The 19,448-nt window shown below is 36.3% G+C and overlaps 1 protein-coding gene across 12 annotated transcripts in view; it reads left to right on the plus strand.

The window, feature by feature from the left end:
* The window catches only part of CDIN1 (CDAN1 interacting nuclease 1), a 274,755-nt gene that overhangs the window by 104,134 nt on the left and 151,173 nt on the right, over positions 1–19,448 (plus strand). For all 12 annotated transcript variants that reach the window (XR_010123939.1, XR_010123940.1, XM_054451234.2 and 9 more), the window contains 3 exons: positions 10,503–10,582; positions 10,939–10,988; positions 16,144–16,211. Coding sequence is in view for 10 of the 12 variants with exons in the window: in XM_054451234.2 (XP_054307209.1) it covers positions 10,503–10,582; positions 10,939–10,988; positions 16,144–16,211 (198 nt within the window). In the remaining 2 variants the exon portion in view is untranslated. The remainder of the gene's footprint in view (positions 1–10,502; positions 10,583–10,938; positions 10,989–16,143; positions 16,212–19,448) is intronic.

Here is a 19,448-nt window from a genome sequence, read left to right on the forward strand (position 1 = left end):
TGGATTGGAAAAAAATAAGAGAAGGCTTTAGTGGAGGAGGTAAACATTGAACCAGGCCTCAAAGTTTTAGCCAAAGGAAAGTCAGGAAAAAAAATTCCAGATTTGGAAGATGTGTGTGTCAGTGTGGAGAAGAATTAAGTATATTCATAGCATTAACCAGGTGCTTCATTAATGTTTGTTGAATGTGTGTTTGTTGGATAAGCATTGGTGGCATATAGTGGCTACAAGCCTGCAAGTTGCCTGAGACAAGGTTCCGATCAGTCTGAACACTCATGCTTTGGAGACATCTTCCTCTTGTCCTTACATAATACTTTTATATTTGATAGCTCTAGTCTAAGTTATTTCTTACATGATTATGTGCTAGTTAGAGAGAATAATTTAATTTGTCCCTATAGGGTTCCCTAATGTTAAAAGATATTTCTTATTCAGATTGTCAAATGGGAACAAACTGCTTTAGATTTCACTTTTATGCAGTGGGAGAGCCAGTGGGCTAGTGCTTAGAATTCTTGAGGAGTAGTTCCAACTGCAAGGGCAAGTAGGCTTCTGCAGGCCACTGGCAATACGGAAATTGTTCAGGAAAGACACTGGCAGGTCAACCCCTGTGGAGATGTAGCTTGGGACCTTAGTGACCATGATATACAAAGGCGTTAAACCAGCATTGGAAGAAAAGATGAAATACTAATTGGTATTTAGGCTTTGCTGTCTTGGAGCTCAGCCCCTGGAGCAGCCACATGAAGAGGCAAAGCTCCTGGTGTACCTTGGGAGTATTGCCAGCAGGACTGTGCCATCCAGTACACAGTCAGTCCATACTAGTTCCCCTATCTTGCTTAAACCTATTTGAAATCTTAGATTAGGGATCCCAACTATATACAGTCTTGTTTTGGTTTTAGTTCAAGTGCAGCCTAATCAAAAGGCATTCTTTGCAGTAGGAAGGACTTTCGGGGTCTTGAGAGCACAGATGTTTCACCTGCTTGTTTGCCTCAGTTTCTTCTAGCAGTAGCTGGCTACTTCTCTGACCTCATGCTAAGGAAAGAAAGAGCTATAAAAATGGATGTGATATTAGTTATTCTTGGGAAAGTCTTTACTTGCTTGGTTGCTAATGCTTGAAATGCCCTTATCTGGGGGAAAATTCTTCTGTCTATCTGTCTATCTGTCTATGTGTCTAAATTGTCTATGTGGTTATAGACAAGACTTAAATAACAAACCTTCCAAGAGTGACAACACATTCACCTAATACACACAGAAGTAGAAAGGACTTCTACCTAGTTCTTTCTCGAGCCCAGTTTTAGTAGTGGGTTGTGCACTGAGTGCCACAAAAGAGTGTGTATATGTGTATGGGCTGGGGTGGGGGAGCGGGTATGTATGATGGGAGAATCAATCTGGCATTGGCAAATTTTGCCTGTTGAATAGATTGACTTTTGGCTGTCTCTCAAGCCTATGGCAGTATATACTTGAAAAGAACAGGGCCCTGACTTTATAAACATCTCGTCAAATCAACTATAACATCCCAAGTCTCAAACAGCCCAAGTGCATAACAGTGTGTTATTTTATTTCATCTTCACAACAGCCCTGCAAGGTAAGCACCGATGTTATTCTCTTTTACAAACAAGGATACCGAGAGGTGTCAACATTAACTTGTTAAGATAACATGACTAGTAGCTGGAAGAGCCAGGCCTCGAACCAAGTCTGTCTGATTCTAGACTCTGCTCATAACCACTTATCCTTACTGCCTCTCTGTTTGAAAGTGTTATTCTGCATGTCTTTCCTAGTTTACCTTTTTTTAAGGAAGACGTATTTTTCTTCTTTTGAGGAAGATGTAAATAAAAATATTGGTCCTGTTATATGACTTTCAAGTCTAGATCATAAGAGGCCTTAAACTTCTGCATCATTATCTTGGGATGCTAGCTCTTGGAACCCACCAACCTTTTCAAGGAGAAGCCCAAACAGACCTTAGAGAAGTCTTACTTCTCTAAGTCTTGTGTCAGGAAGCCAGGGCCCCTCACCCACATGGCATACATGCAAGTGAGCCGCCACCAAAGTGAATCCTTCAGCACCCAGGTGATGCATCCCAGTGGAGACCACAGGAAAAGCAAATTGTCTCCACTGAGCCAAGGCCAAATTGCCAAATAATGAGCACGTTGAGAAATTGTTTAAAGCACTCTACGCAAAAAACGGAGGGTTATATTTGAGAATCTAATAGAACTGATTCTCACATCCACAGAAACAAGTTGTCTTCTTTCCCAAGCTTGATGATTAGCACAGTGCTTTGGCCTGAGACATCATTGCAGCTGTTGGAGGAATCAGGATAACAATGTATTTTATAGCCGCCAATGACCATTCTCCCTTTCCCCTGGCTTCCCAGATGCCGTAACAGTAGGGAGGTCCTTAGTAGTAGTTTAGGTGATTCCACTCCCCATCCTCTCCGTATGCCTGTCACTTGCCCTTCTTTCTATTGTTTGGGAGTCCAACTTCTTAGAAGGATCTTTTCAAATATAGTTTTATAACTCTGGCTCCAAAAAAAGTTAACAAACAAAAAAGTAAATAAGTATTCCCCTGAACTTATTACTAAAGGGCCTTCAAAAATTTCAACAACATGGCAGAGTGAGCTTTTGTTGATGGGCCATATTTCCATGAAAAAGATAGAAACGATAGACAAAATTTTTAAAACTTTAAAAGATATGTGACCAGGTATAAACAAGAGAAGTAAAATCTTTGGGTATCAGAAATGGAGAAAGAACCTATATTCAGAATGATCTACAGAAATTGCTAACTTCAGATATAGACACGAGGGGCTGGGCTTGGGTTTTGAACTCCCCCGAGGGACGATATGCAACTAAGAGCTGGAATTGAGCTTCCATGTATAGCTCAAACCATATAAAAAGGACTAGAAAAACTCTACTTTCTTGGAGAAAATGGCAAGGAAGCTTGCTTGGTGGATGTGGCCTTGGGTTGTGGAGTATTGAGAGAACAAATAGAAATTAGAAATAAGTCAGCACTATTTGTGGGTTTGGGTCGAAATTTATGCTCCTGTTTACTGCAGAAAGGCCAAGCAAAGAAATTAACAATAAAACTGGTCTTTGCAAAACTAAACATGAAACTACATGTCATGGTTAATTCTACAGTGCAGGTCAAACAATTCATGCTGAAAATAAGCTCCAAATAAAAATTTACAAGCCAATGGAGGAGACCAATTACCATGGTGAAGTGACAGAGAAAGAGAAAGAAAGAAAAATAGAATACCATGAACTAGAGATAAGGAAATGACACTGTAAACTATAAGACAAAGTATATAAAGTATAAAATAAATCTAAACATTTTATATATTTGCATATATATATAAACTGAGTAAATAAAAATAACTGAATAAATAAAAAAGTATAGAATTTTGTAAGAAAGCAGATTTTTAAAAAATAAAATGTGGAAATGAAATAATAGTCATTGAGAAGCTCATTAGCTGAGTGATGTATTAGACAAAAAGATTAGGAGAAAATTAGAATTAGATTACAAGAAAATTTAGTGAATTCTAGGGTGACTGTAAGGAAAGCATCCTTAATATGACACAAGGATGAAGAGAGGGGAAATACAAACACTTTGTTAGAGTAGGAGACATAGAGGATAGAATAAGATCTTCTAACAGATGTCTAATACAAGTTTCGGAGGAGAGAATAGAGGACAAAGCTGTAATGACTCAGAATTTTTCATATTGGTTAAAGGCATACATTCTTAGCTTCATGAAACGACTAATTCCAAGCAGACTAAATACAAATAGCCACATCTAGGCACACAGTGATGAAACCATTGAATGTCAAATAAAATATTAAAAGTAATCAGAGATAAAAGACAAATTACATATATAGGGATTAGTTTTAGACTGACATTAGAGTTCTTATAAGTTATGATAGATCCCAAGAGACAGTAGAATCTCCAGAGTTGAATTAAAATGACCCTTAGCCTATAATTGTATACTATGTTTTATTATTATTGAAGAGTGAGAACTAAGTACAGATATTTTACATAAGGCAAGCATTTTTAATGCTCAGGGATTTCAGATGAAAGAACTAATAAATGAGATGCTTCAGTAACAAGGATATTGAACCCAAAAGGAGAGAATGGGATTCAAGAAGCAATGCTGAAAAAGGAAATATGGCAAACGTGTTGATAAATTTAAATAAACGTTGAGTGTTTAAAAAAATGGAAATGAACTCTTAGAGTTCTCCAGAGAAACAGAACCAATAGGTGGGTGTGTGTGTATGTATGTATGTGTAGTTGATTTATACAATTATAGAGTCTGATAAGCCTCAAGAGTTACAGTTGGCAAGCTGGAGACCCAAGAGAACTGGTAGTGTAGTCCCAGTCCCAGGCTAAAGGCCTGAGAATGAGAAGAGCTAGTGGTTATAATTCCGGTCTGAAGGCCAGCAGGCTTGAGACCCAGGAAGAGCCAAGGTTTCAGTTAGAGTTCACAGACAGGAAGCAAACTAATGTTTCAGCTCCAAGGCAGAAAGAATTCTCTCTTACCCAGCCTTTTAGTTCTAGTCAGTGCTTCAGTGGATTGCATGAGGCCCACCCACATTAGGGAGGGCAATTTGTTTTACCCAGTTTACATTCAAATTTTAATGTCGTCCAGAAATACCCTCACAGACGCACCCAAAATGATGTTTGGGCCGGGCAAGGTCACACATACCTGTAATTTCAGCACTTTGGGAAGCTGAGGCAGGTGTATTGCTTGAGCCCAAGAGTTCAGGACCTCATGGAGAAACCCTGTCTCTACAAAAAAATACAAAAATTAGCTGGGTGTGGTGGCGTGTACTTGTAGTCCCAGCTACCAGGGAGACTGAGGTGGGAGGATATATTGAGCCTGGAAGGTTGAGGCTGCAGTAAGTTGAGATCACACCACTGCACTCCATCCTGGGCAACAGAGCAAGACCCTGCCAAAAAAAAAAAAGAATAATGTTTGACCAAATATCTGGGTACCCCATCGCCCAGTCAAGTTGACAAATAAAATTTAACATCATAGAGACTAATTGGGAAATTATATTACAAACAAGATTGTTGAACAAAAATAACAGACACAATAACATGGAGGCTGATAGAATTGTGTAAAAAAAGAGCAGATAGACTTTGAAGTAACAGTCACTGAGAAGCTCATTAGCTGAGTGATGTATTAGAAGGAGGCTTCCTGATTGGAATGAATGTGTTTCAATTTATTTATATGTAAAACAACAAAGATGTTACTGATAAAGATTAGATATTGTTTCAGTTTGAACATTCTTTGAGAGAACTACTAAAGAAATCATCACAGAGGCCAGGCACGGTAACTCATGCTTGTAATCTCAGCACTTTTGGGAGGCCGACGCAGGTGAATCACTTGAGCCCAGGAGTTCAAGACCAGCCTGGCAACATGGTGAAACCCTGTCTCTACTAAAAAAATACAAAAAAGAAAGAGAAGGGAGGGATGGAGGGACAGAGGGACAGACAGAAGGACAGAGGCAGGGAGGGAGAGAGGGAGGGAGGGAGAGAGAGAGGGAAGGAGGGAGAGAGAGAGGGAGTCAGGGAGGGAGAGGGAGGGAGGGAGGCAAGGAAGGAAGGAAGGGAGGGAGGGAGGGAGGGAGGGAAGGGAGGAAAGGGAGGAAAGACGGAGTGACAGAGGGATGGAGGGAGAGAGGGAGGGGGATAGGGAGGGAGGGAAGGAAGGAAGATAGGAAGGAAGGAATATAGGAAGGAAGGAAAGAGAGGAAAGGAAGGGAGGAAGAAATCAATGTAGAATGTATTATTTCCAAGAGAATAAAAGGAAGGAAGGAAGGGAGGGAGGGAGGAAAGGAGGGAGGGAGGGAGGGAAGGAGAAATCAATGTAGAATGTATTACTCCCAAGGGAATAAAGGGTAATAGGGGAATAAAGAAAACTTAATTAACTAGAAGGTAGGGAAAAAAGAGGAGAAGGAAAGAGAATGATTAGCAGAACATAGAAAATAAGAGAGTAAAAATAAGCCTGAATGTATCAGTTGTAATGAATGTAAATGGGTTAAATTCACATTTTTAAAAAAGCATAGATTTTCAAATTTGATTTTAGAAAATCCAACAAAATACTATTTATGAATCAATCATAAGACATAATGACACAATAAAGTTCAAAGTAAAGAAATGGGGAAATTAGTACAATAAAAATTACCATTAGAAAATAAAAAACTAATAACACCAATAAAAAGGAATGGAACACCAGATATGTGAGGCAGATACTATCCAAAAGAAAAGTGTTGCAGAAGTATTACCACTAGGTAGCATTAAATTTAAGAGAAAACCTTTATTAGAGTTAAAGAAAGTCATGACTTTGCCAAAAGACGTACTTACCAAGAAGTCTATGTATAACAATTGAGAGTGCAGGCACCCAACAGTATAGTCTCCACATACAGAAAGCAAGCATTGGCAGAATTATAAGGAGAAACTGACAACTCCACAGTAGTAGTAGATGATTATTTCATATGTAGTTGAAAAAAAAATAACAAGGATACAGAAGATTTGGATAATACAATTAAAATCTTAACCTACTAGACATATCTGAACCTTGCAGCTCAAAAGTAGGAACTTCAGTTTTTTGAAGACCTATAAAACATGAACAAAAATTGATCACATATAAAAACACAAAGAAAGTAAAACAAACCATATTAATATAAACATCACAAATTAGAAACAGCAGAAAGCCATGTTTTTAAATAACTTATGGGTCAAAGATGAAATAATGGAAAGTATAAACTGTTTATAAATGAATGACGAAAAAATTGTGACATGTAGCTAAAGCAAAATTTAGAGGAAAAATTATAGCCTTGAAAAGTATGTTTTAAAATAAAAACTTGAAAATGAATTTTATAAAAATAGTAAAAGAGTAATGTGGCAAACTCAAAGTGGGAACGAGGAAATAATGATGAAAAAGGATAAATTCAATGAAATTAGAAGAAATGGTACAGTAAAGAGGATTGACAGAGCCAACATTTGGTCTCATGAAAATATTAGTAAAACCAACCTCTAGCAAGACTGAGGAATTTTTTTAAAAAAAAGCTTATACAAATTAATATGAGACTATCTAAAGCAAATTTATTGCAGATTTAGAAGTTAGGTCAGGGTGGTGAGTGCACAGATGTTTATTATATTAGTTCTTTATGTTAAAAATACTTCACAACGAAAAGTTCATAATCTTAGGCATTATGCCTTAGTCCAGGCATTGCCTGTTCCCTGTCTGCTGTAGCATGCTTTAACAGGTACCAAGGCTCTCCTATTCTTGTGAAGCTAGCTCTAGTGACTCATACATTTCTGCTTTGTACATACATTGTAGAAAATTGTAATCCTGTTCCTTATAATCCTGCAGTGAAAGAGGCAAAGTGTGAAATCAACAGAATGAATGCCTCTACCAAAGGTTGAGGAGAATAGGAATCCTGTCCATGCGTGGTTAAAAAAGCCAGATGCAAATTGGCCAGAGGTGGTCTAGGAACAGATTCCATAAAAGACACAGGCTTTCTTGAGACCTCTTAGCCCTGGCCATGACAAGGTTGTCCAATTGTATTTACCTATCTGGTTGATGTTATTATTCATTTCTTTGAGATGGCAGTTCCTAAGCTTCAGAATATGTGTGTAAAAGTGGGTTTACGCTCTCTGGCTTGATTTGAGACACCAACATGCTTTCATGAAGCCTGAGTGGAAAGAGCTGTGTGTGTTTGGCAGATACATCCTGGGTCCGCAGCACAGGCAGTCACTTCCTAGAAGAACTTTCTCTCTTGCTCTAAAAAATGGTGGGTTGCAAGAAGAGAAAAGACATTTTGTTGAGGTTAAAATAAATGTGGACTCAATGTATACTTTTTACTCTTATTCCATTTAAAACAACTGACTTCCTCTGGCAAGTTTCCTTTCATTTGAATAGTGTTTATTCAACATATTCAGACTTTTTAAAAAAAGTTTATTGCCTATGATTCTTCATCCTGATAAGCATACCACTGCTCTAAAATTTATATTGTGAGGAAAATTATGTCATCAGTTTATTTTTTCTTTTGATATTTCCCTTTTTTGGCTGAAAATAAATGACCTACTTTTCTTATGTCACAGAGTATTGTCTCTTTTCTTTTTTTAAAAAACAGCCTTTGTTTTATTATTTTAGCCAGGAGTTTGCAAATAGTTTGATATGAGATCTGTAATTTTTATAGGATAGCATTTTTAGCCATAGCCACTTAAATATTAGTGAACTCTTCCTCACATGGGTATCAGAGTTGGAATGTACCATGACTGGGTCCATACAGAGAAGGTGCTACTATTTCCTTGAGCCTCTGCTGGCATTATGGGCAACATAAAAGAATGTGTCTGCCATTACCATGTGGTGACTCGAGTGGCAGGCCAGAGAGAGTTCCCTTGAGAAGGTGATGAAAGGTATGGACAACTGCTTTGGTCTCCTCTGACTGGCCAGGCCTTAGAATTAGGTTGGGAATACTGAATTTACCAGGCACATTATTTTTTAAATACTATTGCTGCTATAATCTTTTCTTTTATAAGAGGATGATTCATTGTTTCCTATTCCCGATATTTGTACCACTTATCAATGGTAATTGCTTTCAGAAATAATTGAGTCCAACCTATGGTTTGTATGAAGTAAATACCTAAGTTTGATTTGATTCTTACTATTACTTAAACTTAGCAAAATACTGCTTTAGCTATTTTCTCTAGAGACCACACAAGAACACTTTATTTAGGTAGTCAGCTTAAATAATATTTTCACTTTCTACAGATAGCAATGGGCATTAAACTTGGGAAGCTATGTAACTTGCCAAGGTTGCAGAGCCAGTTGTAGAGATAGGGCTGGATAGGATAGCTGGGTGATGCTCTTTTGGAGATTCCATATGACCTTTTCACCTGCAGTGCAAACACATGTTCACAAATGGCTAAGTACATAAGTGTTGCTATAAGCATGCAGTTATATGACTAAGAGTGGGCAGTAATTAAAATAATTGTACTTCATTTTTTCTTTGCAGACCCAATACTATTCTTAAGTGAATAAGATGTAATTTCCTTATTTCCACAGTATTTACTAACATTTTTTCTTTTTCTTTTTTTTTTTTTTTATTGAGATGGAGTCTCACTCTGTTGCCCAGGCTGGAGTGCAGTGGCTCAATCTCTGCTCACTGCAACCTCCGCCTCCCGGGTTCATGCCATTCTCCTGCCTCAGCCTCCCAAGTAGCTGGGGACTACAGGCGCCCGCCACCACGCCCTGCTAATTTTTTTTATTTTTAGTAGAGACAGGGTTTCACCTTGTTAGCCAGGATGGTCTCAATCTCCTGACCTCATGATCCACCCGCCTTGGCCTCCCAAAGTGCTGGGATTACAGAGGTGAGCCACCACGCCTGGCCACTAACATTTATCTTATGTATCGGTGTTCTTATAGTATAGAGCTTGATAAAGAACATAATCTTAAAAGAAAACAAATTAGACCTGAAATTATCTCAGAACTTGAATGATGATAATTAGATAATTATTCAGTATGCATTCTAATTTGTGCTTGTGTGGATCAGACCATAAGCCATTTTGCTAAATTGTGGTGAATAATTCCACCGGAGGCCTTGAAATAATCGATTCCTAGGCAACACCCGACTTAGCTTCAGCCTAGAGACCTGCCCTTCTCCCATGCATTAAAAGGAATTGTGGCTACTGTGGCTGCCACATGCCTAGTGAGCAGCGAGATCAGGATCTCCTACCTTGCTTTCCAAAGGATGTCACTTGCTATAGCACCTTCATCAGATGCCTCCCTTAGTGCCTCCACTTCTTCTATAGCAGTTCCCTTGGGGTTCAACTTAATTTGCAAGTTGAGGCATATTTTGAGTGGAAAACTTGTGTGTGTGTGTGTCTCTCTCTGTGTATATTTTCCTTATTTAAGATTCTCTCAATTCAATCAGTTTTACCTACTTTCCTCACTTGTGGAATGGAGATAGAATTTTATGGCAGTTGATGAGAATTATTTTGGAAAGGTTTAGAATTAGAAGATTCTTTCATGGCTGAAAGTCATTTTAATTGATATAATTGAAGCATATGTATATGAAGAGTTTAGTGAAGACAGGTCAGATTCAAAGACTTCAGATCTGATCTGTCTTCATTAAACTCTTCATATACATATGCTTGGTTATAAAATAACTACCTGCAAAAGGTAAATATTTTCTGATTTTTTTTTTTTTTTTACCCCAAATGGGTTTTTTAGAAGCTTATTTATCTACAAAAGAGACATATGCTTTAGGTCTGTACTTGTTAATTTACCTTGGAAAAATTAGGTCATCATCAAATCTGGCAGTGTGGCATATAAACTTAGCAAAATGGTCTAATTAAAAGCTTCTGTTAGGTTATAGAAAAAGGAAAAAATGATTAGTGCCAGTCATATTTTTGTTTTCATGGTTTGCGTATATGTAGGTATATGTCACTCCTCGTGTTGCATTCAAAGTATGTTGACTATCTGCTAACAGTTCATCTCTTTTCGTCTACAGCCTCCAAGTCTGTTATAAATAGTATGCTACGGGACCCTTCTCAGATTCCAGATGGAGTTCTAGCAAATCAGGTCTATCAGGTATTAATCACAGCTGTCTATTTTCAGTGGCAATGCTGTTATCTGCCTAGCAGAGTAAAGGATTTTAAACCTCATTTAATTACTGTCATCATAAACTATCACTGAGGTCAGGGTGCACCATAAATGGCAATGCAATATTTGCGAGAAGAGCATTTCACTTTTTAATAGCTTGCTTTTATAGTGAATAAAAAGCATGCAATTTTTGTTTTCTGTGATTAAATCTGAACCATCTTTTGATAGCTTTCTTTTTTGGGGGGTGGTGGGGGAAGAAAGGTAATTACTGCTTTTAGGATACTGTTTACTGTAATAGTTTTTGTAGTCACCCCACCCAAACCCCTTTTCTTATTTGTCTGCAGTGCATTGTGAACGACTGCTGTTATGGACCACTGGTGGACTGCATCAAGCAGTATCCTTTCCCATAAAATTTTAGGTGCGCAATTGACGAGCTTAGACTCAGTGGAGATGTGTCTAGCTTTAACCTGACATAAAGTTCTGCTTCACAAAACACATTTCATACTCTTCTATTTTACATTCAATCAACTGGAGGGTCACTACAGACCATTCTTTTTTACAGCTTAAGAAATATCAGATAGACCACAGGAAGATGTCAATTCAGCAGTTACACATTCACATGCTTATTTCAAACTGTCTGGTTTTCAATGAGTTTACAGGTACAGAGTCATTAAGCAGGTAACGTAATGTCTTGGAATGTATCTACCCATCCCAGTAAACATTTTTTAAAAATATAACAAATTTCCATTTAAAATGAGCCAAATTTTGTTGAATTTACTAGAATAAATTTAGAGCCTGGGAGTTAAAGGAGGTTGTGATTAAAATGCTTCCAGAGACATCACATTTTAAAGGCAACAGATTCTTATTGCTTAAATGCTGATTACAATCTGAGCCGGCATTTGGATTCCTAATAAACATTTTTAGAGAAATCAAGTTAATTTTTCCTCCTGGAATACATTTAAGGTTGTGAAAACAGATGTCCAGTCACTTTTCATTAAAGACATTGAGATTACTAAAGAGTTAATGTTCACTTTTTAAAACAAGATTGAGCAGACAGTAACTACATAAAGTAGGACATTATTAATCAATAAATTTAGTAGTATTGTGGCAACAGCAAGGTTTTTGATAATCCTCAAAAGTGCTATTTAAATGGTAAATAATGAGTAGTTTTTATGAGAATAATTTCTGTCCGAGTCCATGAATTTCACCCCTCTTAATAATATAAACATGTCCCTCCTGGTATGGATTTTGTTAGCATGGATGGCACTGTGATGAATTGTGACTCAGTAATTACTAGTTAGGAGGCTTTTTGTTGGAAACTCCTGCTAGTCAAATCATGTACATGTATGTGTTTATATTCCACCTTCTTTCACAAAGGCTTAGAGTCATAACATTTTTAATAAGAAAATCATGCCTATATAAGTAAAGTTAATCTTTGATAAATAACCTTTTAACAGAGCCCTCTTACAAGAATATTCAGTATTGAAGATATAGCCCTTTATGTATTTATTCTCCAAGTCTGTTTCTCCAGTCTAGCTTAAATTAGTAAAAACACAGCATTATCCCAAGCTCACCTTTTTATTAAACCAAAGTGAAATTGTACTTCTATATTCAGTATAAAATTAATGATAGTGTTAGAAATTGTAGGAGTGCCAACCTCATGTTGTTACACTGATAAAGTTTAGCACATTCATATAACAACTAACACCATCTCAGAGTATCTGGGGTTGAATTACATGTTAATTTTAAAGCACATAAAATAGTTAAAAATCAATTTAAAGTTAAGGTTTTAAAAGCATAATGTCTTTTGAAGGATTGCATATTGATTTTAAATATAACTATCTAATTATGTATGCATGGACTAAAGTATGAAGTCAACTGCTTTGTAAATGCCGGGAGGCTATTTTTCAGTAATAGTTGAGATGCTTACGGGAAACTAGATTGCTGTATTGCTGGTGAAGAAAATGGCTTGTGAGGTTATTTACAAGTTTTGCCCATGGTCACTGCCATACATCAATAATAGGTATTATTATAGACAAAGTCTAAGTGTTTTTGCTTATAGAGCATTATAAATTCTGTCTGGAGTATTTTCCTTACATTTTTGCCATCATTCACTTTCCTTTTTTGGTTGTGTTATTGTCAGTAGAATTTAATGTAGTACATGATTTCAATTGATAAAGATAATGACATATGTCTATAAATTACATTCACTGACTAGGTTATAATTTTTGCAGTTTCATTATGTCTGTTGCCAGCAAAACTACAGATTTTATAAGTTTTATTTTCTAGACTTTGCATTTTATATATGTTTATATCAAGCAAAGCATAATTAAGAAGCATATCTTTCCAAAATTTCAAATTGGTGATTGCTTTTGTCATGCAAAATAAAACAGGCTGGGAAGTTTACAGAGAAACTGATGTTGTCTTTGTATTGAAGTAGTAGCAGTTTCATATAATGTATAAATGCACTTGCATAGATGTTTCCTAGACTGATCAGCAATAATTATTTTATTTCACACTGAATAAAAATTATTGTTTTTCATGTGAGTAAATGTGCTGTTTGTTTTTCTGATAGTTTAGTAATATTTACATTGCTTACTCTCAGTAAATTACATCATGTTGTGAGAAAGAAAGCACACATTCGGTAAATAAGATAGGTGCTAAACCTTCTTAGTGCATTATGAAAATATTATGTTTGTGTAAGTAGAATAAAGTAAATTGGTCATTTACTAGTAAGACATCACAGAAAGCACAGTTAGCAAAGAGTATATACATCATTATTGTGCTTTCTCTTTTTTTTTGTTGTCTACTGTATTCTTTCCTATGCAGCCATGCCCATCTACACCTTTCCCACCACAGCTTATACTCACCAAGGAAAAAATGTGAGAAATCAGCCACCTCAACTTTCCAAAGTGTGACTCCAGGACACAGCTATTAGACAAAAGCATAAACTGTGAAGCAAGGAAAGATAATGATGCAGGAAGCTTCAAATGCTGTGGGTTTCATTTCTGTACCATCAGAAACCTCAGTTTCATGATTCAACATTTTAGATGTAAATAATTTACAACAATAAAAATGAGAGCACATTTATGTGGAATAGAAGTAAATAATTTAGTTCTAAAATGTGGGATGCCCCTAGTAATGAGAGACCATTGAGAGTTATTCATCAAATGTCTTCAATGGACTCTGAAAATTTGTGAAATTTTGTGATTTAAAAATGTGTTCCTTTATTTTGTTTCTCTTTAGAAATTTAAAAAGCACAGCTGTGTGCCTTGGAGGGCAAGGGACAACTGGAGGAAAAGGCAATAATGATGACTTAGGGCATGTTTTGCTGGAACATAAATGGCCACATCTCTTGAATTCTAAGATTTAAACCATATTCACCTGTATTCTGTATTGGTAAAATGCAAGATAATTCTCTAGGAATTTTTTTTTTTTTATAAATGACATAGAAGTTTTATTTAAGTTGAACTCGTGCAGTGCATGATCAGAATCAGCTTCTCTGGTAAGCCAAGGAGTGACGTGACCAGATTGATGTTATCAGTGAAAAGGACAATGAAGGTAATGATTCACATAATTATTACCAAATGCAAATGCTTTTGAGTCAGTTGAAATACTAGACTAGGATAACACTCCTTTTCAGACTTTGGACAATCTCATCTGTTTGGAAAATACACAGCACTTCCATGTTCCACTCCTGATTTCATTATTTACCAGCCATGGGACCTTCAGCAAATTCCCCAGCCTCCCTGAACCTTACTTTCCTTAATTGTAAAAATGTGACTAAAAGGCTGGGTGCGGTGGCTCACACCTGTAATTTCAGCACTTTGGGAGGCTGAGATGGGCAGATCACTTGAAGTTAGGAGTTTGAAACCAGCGTGGCCTACATGGTAAAACTCCGTCTGTACTAAAAACACAAAAAATAGTTGGGCGTGGTGACAGGCACCTGTAATTCCAGCTACTTGGGAGGCTGAGGCCGAAGAATTGCTTGAACCCAGGAGACAGAGGTTGCAGTGAGCTGAGATTGTGCCACTGCACTCCAGCCTAGGCAAGACCAAGAGTCTATCTCAAAAAAAAAAAAAAGGTGGGGGACTAATAATAGTATCTACTTGTGTGGCTATTATAAGATGGTATCTCAAAGTATTTAGCACAAAGGCTTCATACATTATATTTAAGAAATATTAGCTGTTATCAATTATTATTCTATAATTTTAATACTTTTTGAGAAGCTATATGGAGTTCATAAACATAGACTTGACAGAGATCTTGTTGTTATTGTCTTATTTGCCACTCATTAACTATATGCCCTGTGCAGGTTCCTTCCAGGCCTCGGTTTTCTCATCTATAAAATAAGGATTATAATTATGAGGATAAAATAACATACTAAAATCACTTAACACAGTGCGTACCACATAGTAAGCATCGAAAAAATGTATATTCATATGTATATCTATTTAGATACAGATACATGCATATGCATACACACATGAGAAAAAGACTCTTGAAACAGCCTCTGTACCCACACCCTAATCCACAACTCTTTACTAAGATGTCTTTCCTGCAGATTACATATATTCTTAACAAGTTACTTGTTTGGCTTGCCAGTCGCAAAAGTTCAACAACAGTCGACTGGAAGTGAAACAAAGAAGTTTCTAAGTGTTGGCCTGATGACAAATGTGAATTCGCAGAAGATTTACAGAACTCTCTAAGATTAGGAATTCTTCCAGGGCAAAGGCTGCCTGGTATTCTTTACTGTACCTATTAAGTGCTTAATAAATGTATGCTAAATTGAGTTGAGGGATTTTAATTTAAAAAATTTTTTTTACAATTTTTTTTTAAGAGCGGGAGCCTTGCTACCTTACCCAACTGGCCTCAAGTGATCCTTCCACCTCGGCCTCCAGAGTGGCTGGGGTTATAGGTGCAAGCCACCTTGCCCAGCTGAATTGAAAGATTTTTAACACAGATTAAAGTACATTTAAAATGACTCTCCTTCTTTTCAAAATACAAGCACACATCCATTTAAAAACTTTGTTTGCCAAAATATATATAAAAATTATAGAAAAAGCTGGACACAGTGGCTCATGCCTGTAATCCCAGCACTTTGGGAGGCCGAGGTCAGAGAATCACTTGAGCCTAGGAGTTTGAGACCAGCCTGAGCAACATAGTGTGATTCCATTTCTAAAAAAAAAAAAAAAAATTACCCAGGCATGGTGGGTGGTACACCCCTGTAGTCCCTGCTACTCGGGAGGCTGAGGTGGGAGGATTGCTTGAGCACAGGAGTTCAAGGTTATAGTGAGCTATGATTGTGCCACTGCTCTCCAGCCTGGGCAACAGAGCAGGACCTTGTCTCTATTTAAAAAAAAAAAAGTTTTAAAAAATTATAAACAAATTCTATCAAATTATTTAAATGAGGGGATGTGTGTAGAGATTTCATTCCTCAAAGATGTGGACTAAGGGTGAAAATGGCTGCTCAAAGTATAGACCTGGTATTAGCATTTTCCTGCTGGTATAATTCTGCCTGTGTTACCCCCTTAACTGAAACTTCCCAGTGCCATTGGTCATGAGCATGAGGTCCTGCTGAGAGACTTGCTTCTAGAGAAAAACCTGTCCTTCCTAGGTAAGTATTATTCACATCTTCTCTAGCTTGCGTTGTCTCCATGAGTGCTTAAATATATATTTTAAAAATCTTCCACTAAAGGAAGAGTGAATGATGATTGATGCTGTGCATATTATCTTTTATTGATCTGGAACTGAGCAGGAACTCAGTTACCTAATCTCCTATATATACAGCACATGCACAAGCTTGCAATTAATATTTTATAGAATAAGTGGCTGAAAAAATGCTTTAATATCTGTTGCAGTATTACTTTTGGTGTCATGAGATATTAACCATAATCTAGCCCTTATGAGAAAAGGAAACAAAAGAAATATTGTCTATAAAATGTTTTATATATTAAAAAGAACAGTTAGAAAAATTCATGTTGGGTATATTTGTCTCATATATGGAACTGGGTAGTACTTTTACTTGAAAGCAAAATATTAAGCCTTTATTATTTTCATGCCAAACGTTCATTGACATCATGGATTTATTATGATTTTTTAAAAATCCCACATGTATTCATGTGTTTGTGTATTACAGATTATTTCTTTCAACATCTCTTAAGCATTAGAAATTAAGCCTCAAAGGACTATACATATAATAAGTGATCACAGAAACCATAAAGCACTCTACAATGAATTAATTTCTCTTCTCCACTTTAAATGTGGTAATTTGTAAAGGCTTCATACAAGTCATTTTATTATTATACAGATCTGTTTTATGTAGATATTGAAGATTCTGCATAATGTTTATTTTAGGACATACACAAAAAATAGAACAACATTGGATTACATAAGTTTTTTTCCAAAATGGGCAAAGAATTGGCCAAGAAAAACCAAATGCAGAGAAATGTCAAGTAAGGAAGAGATGTTTAATAAAGTCCTACAAAGAATCTATTCCAAATCTTAATGTTCAATATTTTTATTAATAAACTGTAGAATAAAATTGAATGTATTATAAGATTGTTTTAATTTGAAGCTTGGAGATATCATAAATATTCCCTAGTTAGGGTTAAATAAAGTTGATTAATTAAGCAAGTGTTCTCAAGTCAGTAAATTAAATTTCAGTATGTAGAAGCAGCAAGGTTTTTCATATGGGGACAGTTGAATTGTTCAGCCTATGGAAAGATGGTAAGTTGGAAAAAATCACCTTTTAAAAGTCTAATCAAAAGGAAAATATGTAATAGTTCAGAACCAGTTGGAATGAGTGGCCTGTGATTCACTATGAGATATGTTTTGGAACCAGGTAGTTCTGATAGTATTGTGAAACATCTGATCACATTGATTACTCAGATAGGGGCCTGTATGTCATGGCCAAGTCTATTTTTTGTTTTGTTTTGTTTTAAGCCACCAACTAAGCAGCATCATTGTCAGAGCTGCTTAGCACCACTCTCTGGGCACCATCAGCCTATGGACAGTCAGGCCTTCAGCCCCATTTTTTTCTTTGGCTTAACTTTTCTCTGCTTCCTTCTTGAGAACTAGCCAATCCCAGCTGGGAAAAAAAGCAAAGATTTTAGATGTGGGCTAAACTTAGTCCTAGTCCTCAACTTACTTGAACTTGAATGTGTTAGATTAGATTCAACATGGCTGACAAAAGCAATGTAAAAATGTGGTCTGGGGATCATCTCTACTTGCAAACAAGTACAGAAAGGGAACTTGAAATTGATGGGTCTCATCTGTTCCTCTGTGCTGTAGAACCTAGAGGTAATTATTTTATGGAAGCATATTCAAACAGGATATTTAATTGATCTTTAAAAATAAATGAGATATAGGAAGTTTATGCAACCTGAGTCCTGTTTTAAAGCATTTCCTCATCAACCTATAAAGAAGTTGTTAATTCTTCGTATTTTTAATGTAGCACTGAATTAACATGTTTGTGATTGAAAAATGAAAATTGAAAGCTTTGTATGAAATATTGTTATGGGGCTGTTGTCCTTTTACCTTATAAATACCCCTTCACAGAGATTAATTAGATTTAAAGTGTTGTGACAGGTAAATTTAGATAGATCATTTTAAAGCCAACTATGGAAAAAATATTGGGAAATAAACAGACCACTAATCTTATTCTTTCTTGTTTACATGTGTACACCTTGAATTTTGTTGCAGAGACATTGCAAACATGTTTAATTTATTTTGATCCTTTGCTAAGCTGAAGTAAAATCTCTCTCTCTCTCTCTCTCTCTCTCTCTCTCTCTCTGTTGGCTTCTAATTTGGACTACATTCAAAAGACAAATATTCTCATCTTTTAATATATTAACCCTTCTTAATTTAAGAATTATGACTTTTCCTAAAATATTTTACCCCATTCTGAATTTGCCACACATTGTGCTCTATATTTGTTTTATAAAATGCATATTTTATCTTTCCCCTTACCAGTTGAAGGGAAAAATAAAAGTAAATTACTAATTCTTTCTTAAATTTCCTTGGTTCATAACTACATCCTGAGCAGTTGTTATGGCACAAGATCTAGCCAGGAACTATAGGAAAGAAAAACAGAAGTGTTCTTATCATTGAAGATTTGAATGTACTGATACGAGTTCATCCTATCTTTTAAACTTATCCAATTTGTACTTCCACATATAAGTACATTGTATTAAGACAGGTCAAAGTTGAATAAATGACTGTATTTTCTCCAACTAGAAAATATTTTTCATGTGCGTATTTATTCATTTATTCCACAAATAAGTTACTACGTTGGATACTGTTAGACACTAGATAAGTCAGATGAAGTGTCTGCTTTCATGGGGTTATGGTCCAGTAGGGAGACAAGCTACAATGAACACAGATAATTTCTAGCAGTTTCTGAGAGTCCATGTAATTCTTCCCTTCATTATTTATTCATTCTTTTCAATTAACTTTTGTTGTGTTCTCTGCATGCCAGGAACTACACTAGTTAGTATGAAGTGATTGATTATAAGCACTCTGTGCTCCCAGTGCTCATAGTCAAGCACTGTATTGCATGTGTGATCCAATGAGAATGCAGTTTTCTCTCTGATCCAGTGAGAATCCAGTGAGAATGCATCTCACTTAGTAGGTGCTCACATGATTGTCTCGATAATGAAAATAAAAACTCAAGGCTGTTAGGCTACTTTCATTAAACCTTTCAAAGAAAGGTACAAATTATACTCAATATCAATCACTATCCTCTATGAATGAAGAAAATGCTGCCACCTCATGAGCTGCTTTTTCCTGAAATAGTGATGGAATTTTACTTATTCATTTGTTCTTTCTCACCAGGACCTTCCTGCCACAGTGT

This window comes from Pongo pygmaeus, chromosome 16 (assembly GCF_028885625.2).
Source record: "Pongo pygmaeus isolate AG05252 chromosome 16, NHGRI_mPonPyg2-v2.0_pri, whole genome shotgun sequence".
NCBI lineage: Eukaryota > Metazoa > Chordata > Mammalia > Primates > Hominidae > Pongo > Pongo pygmaeus.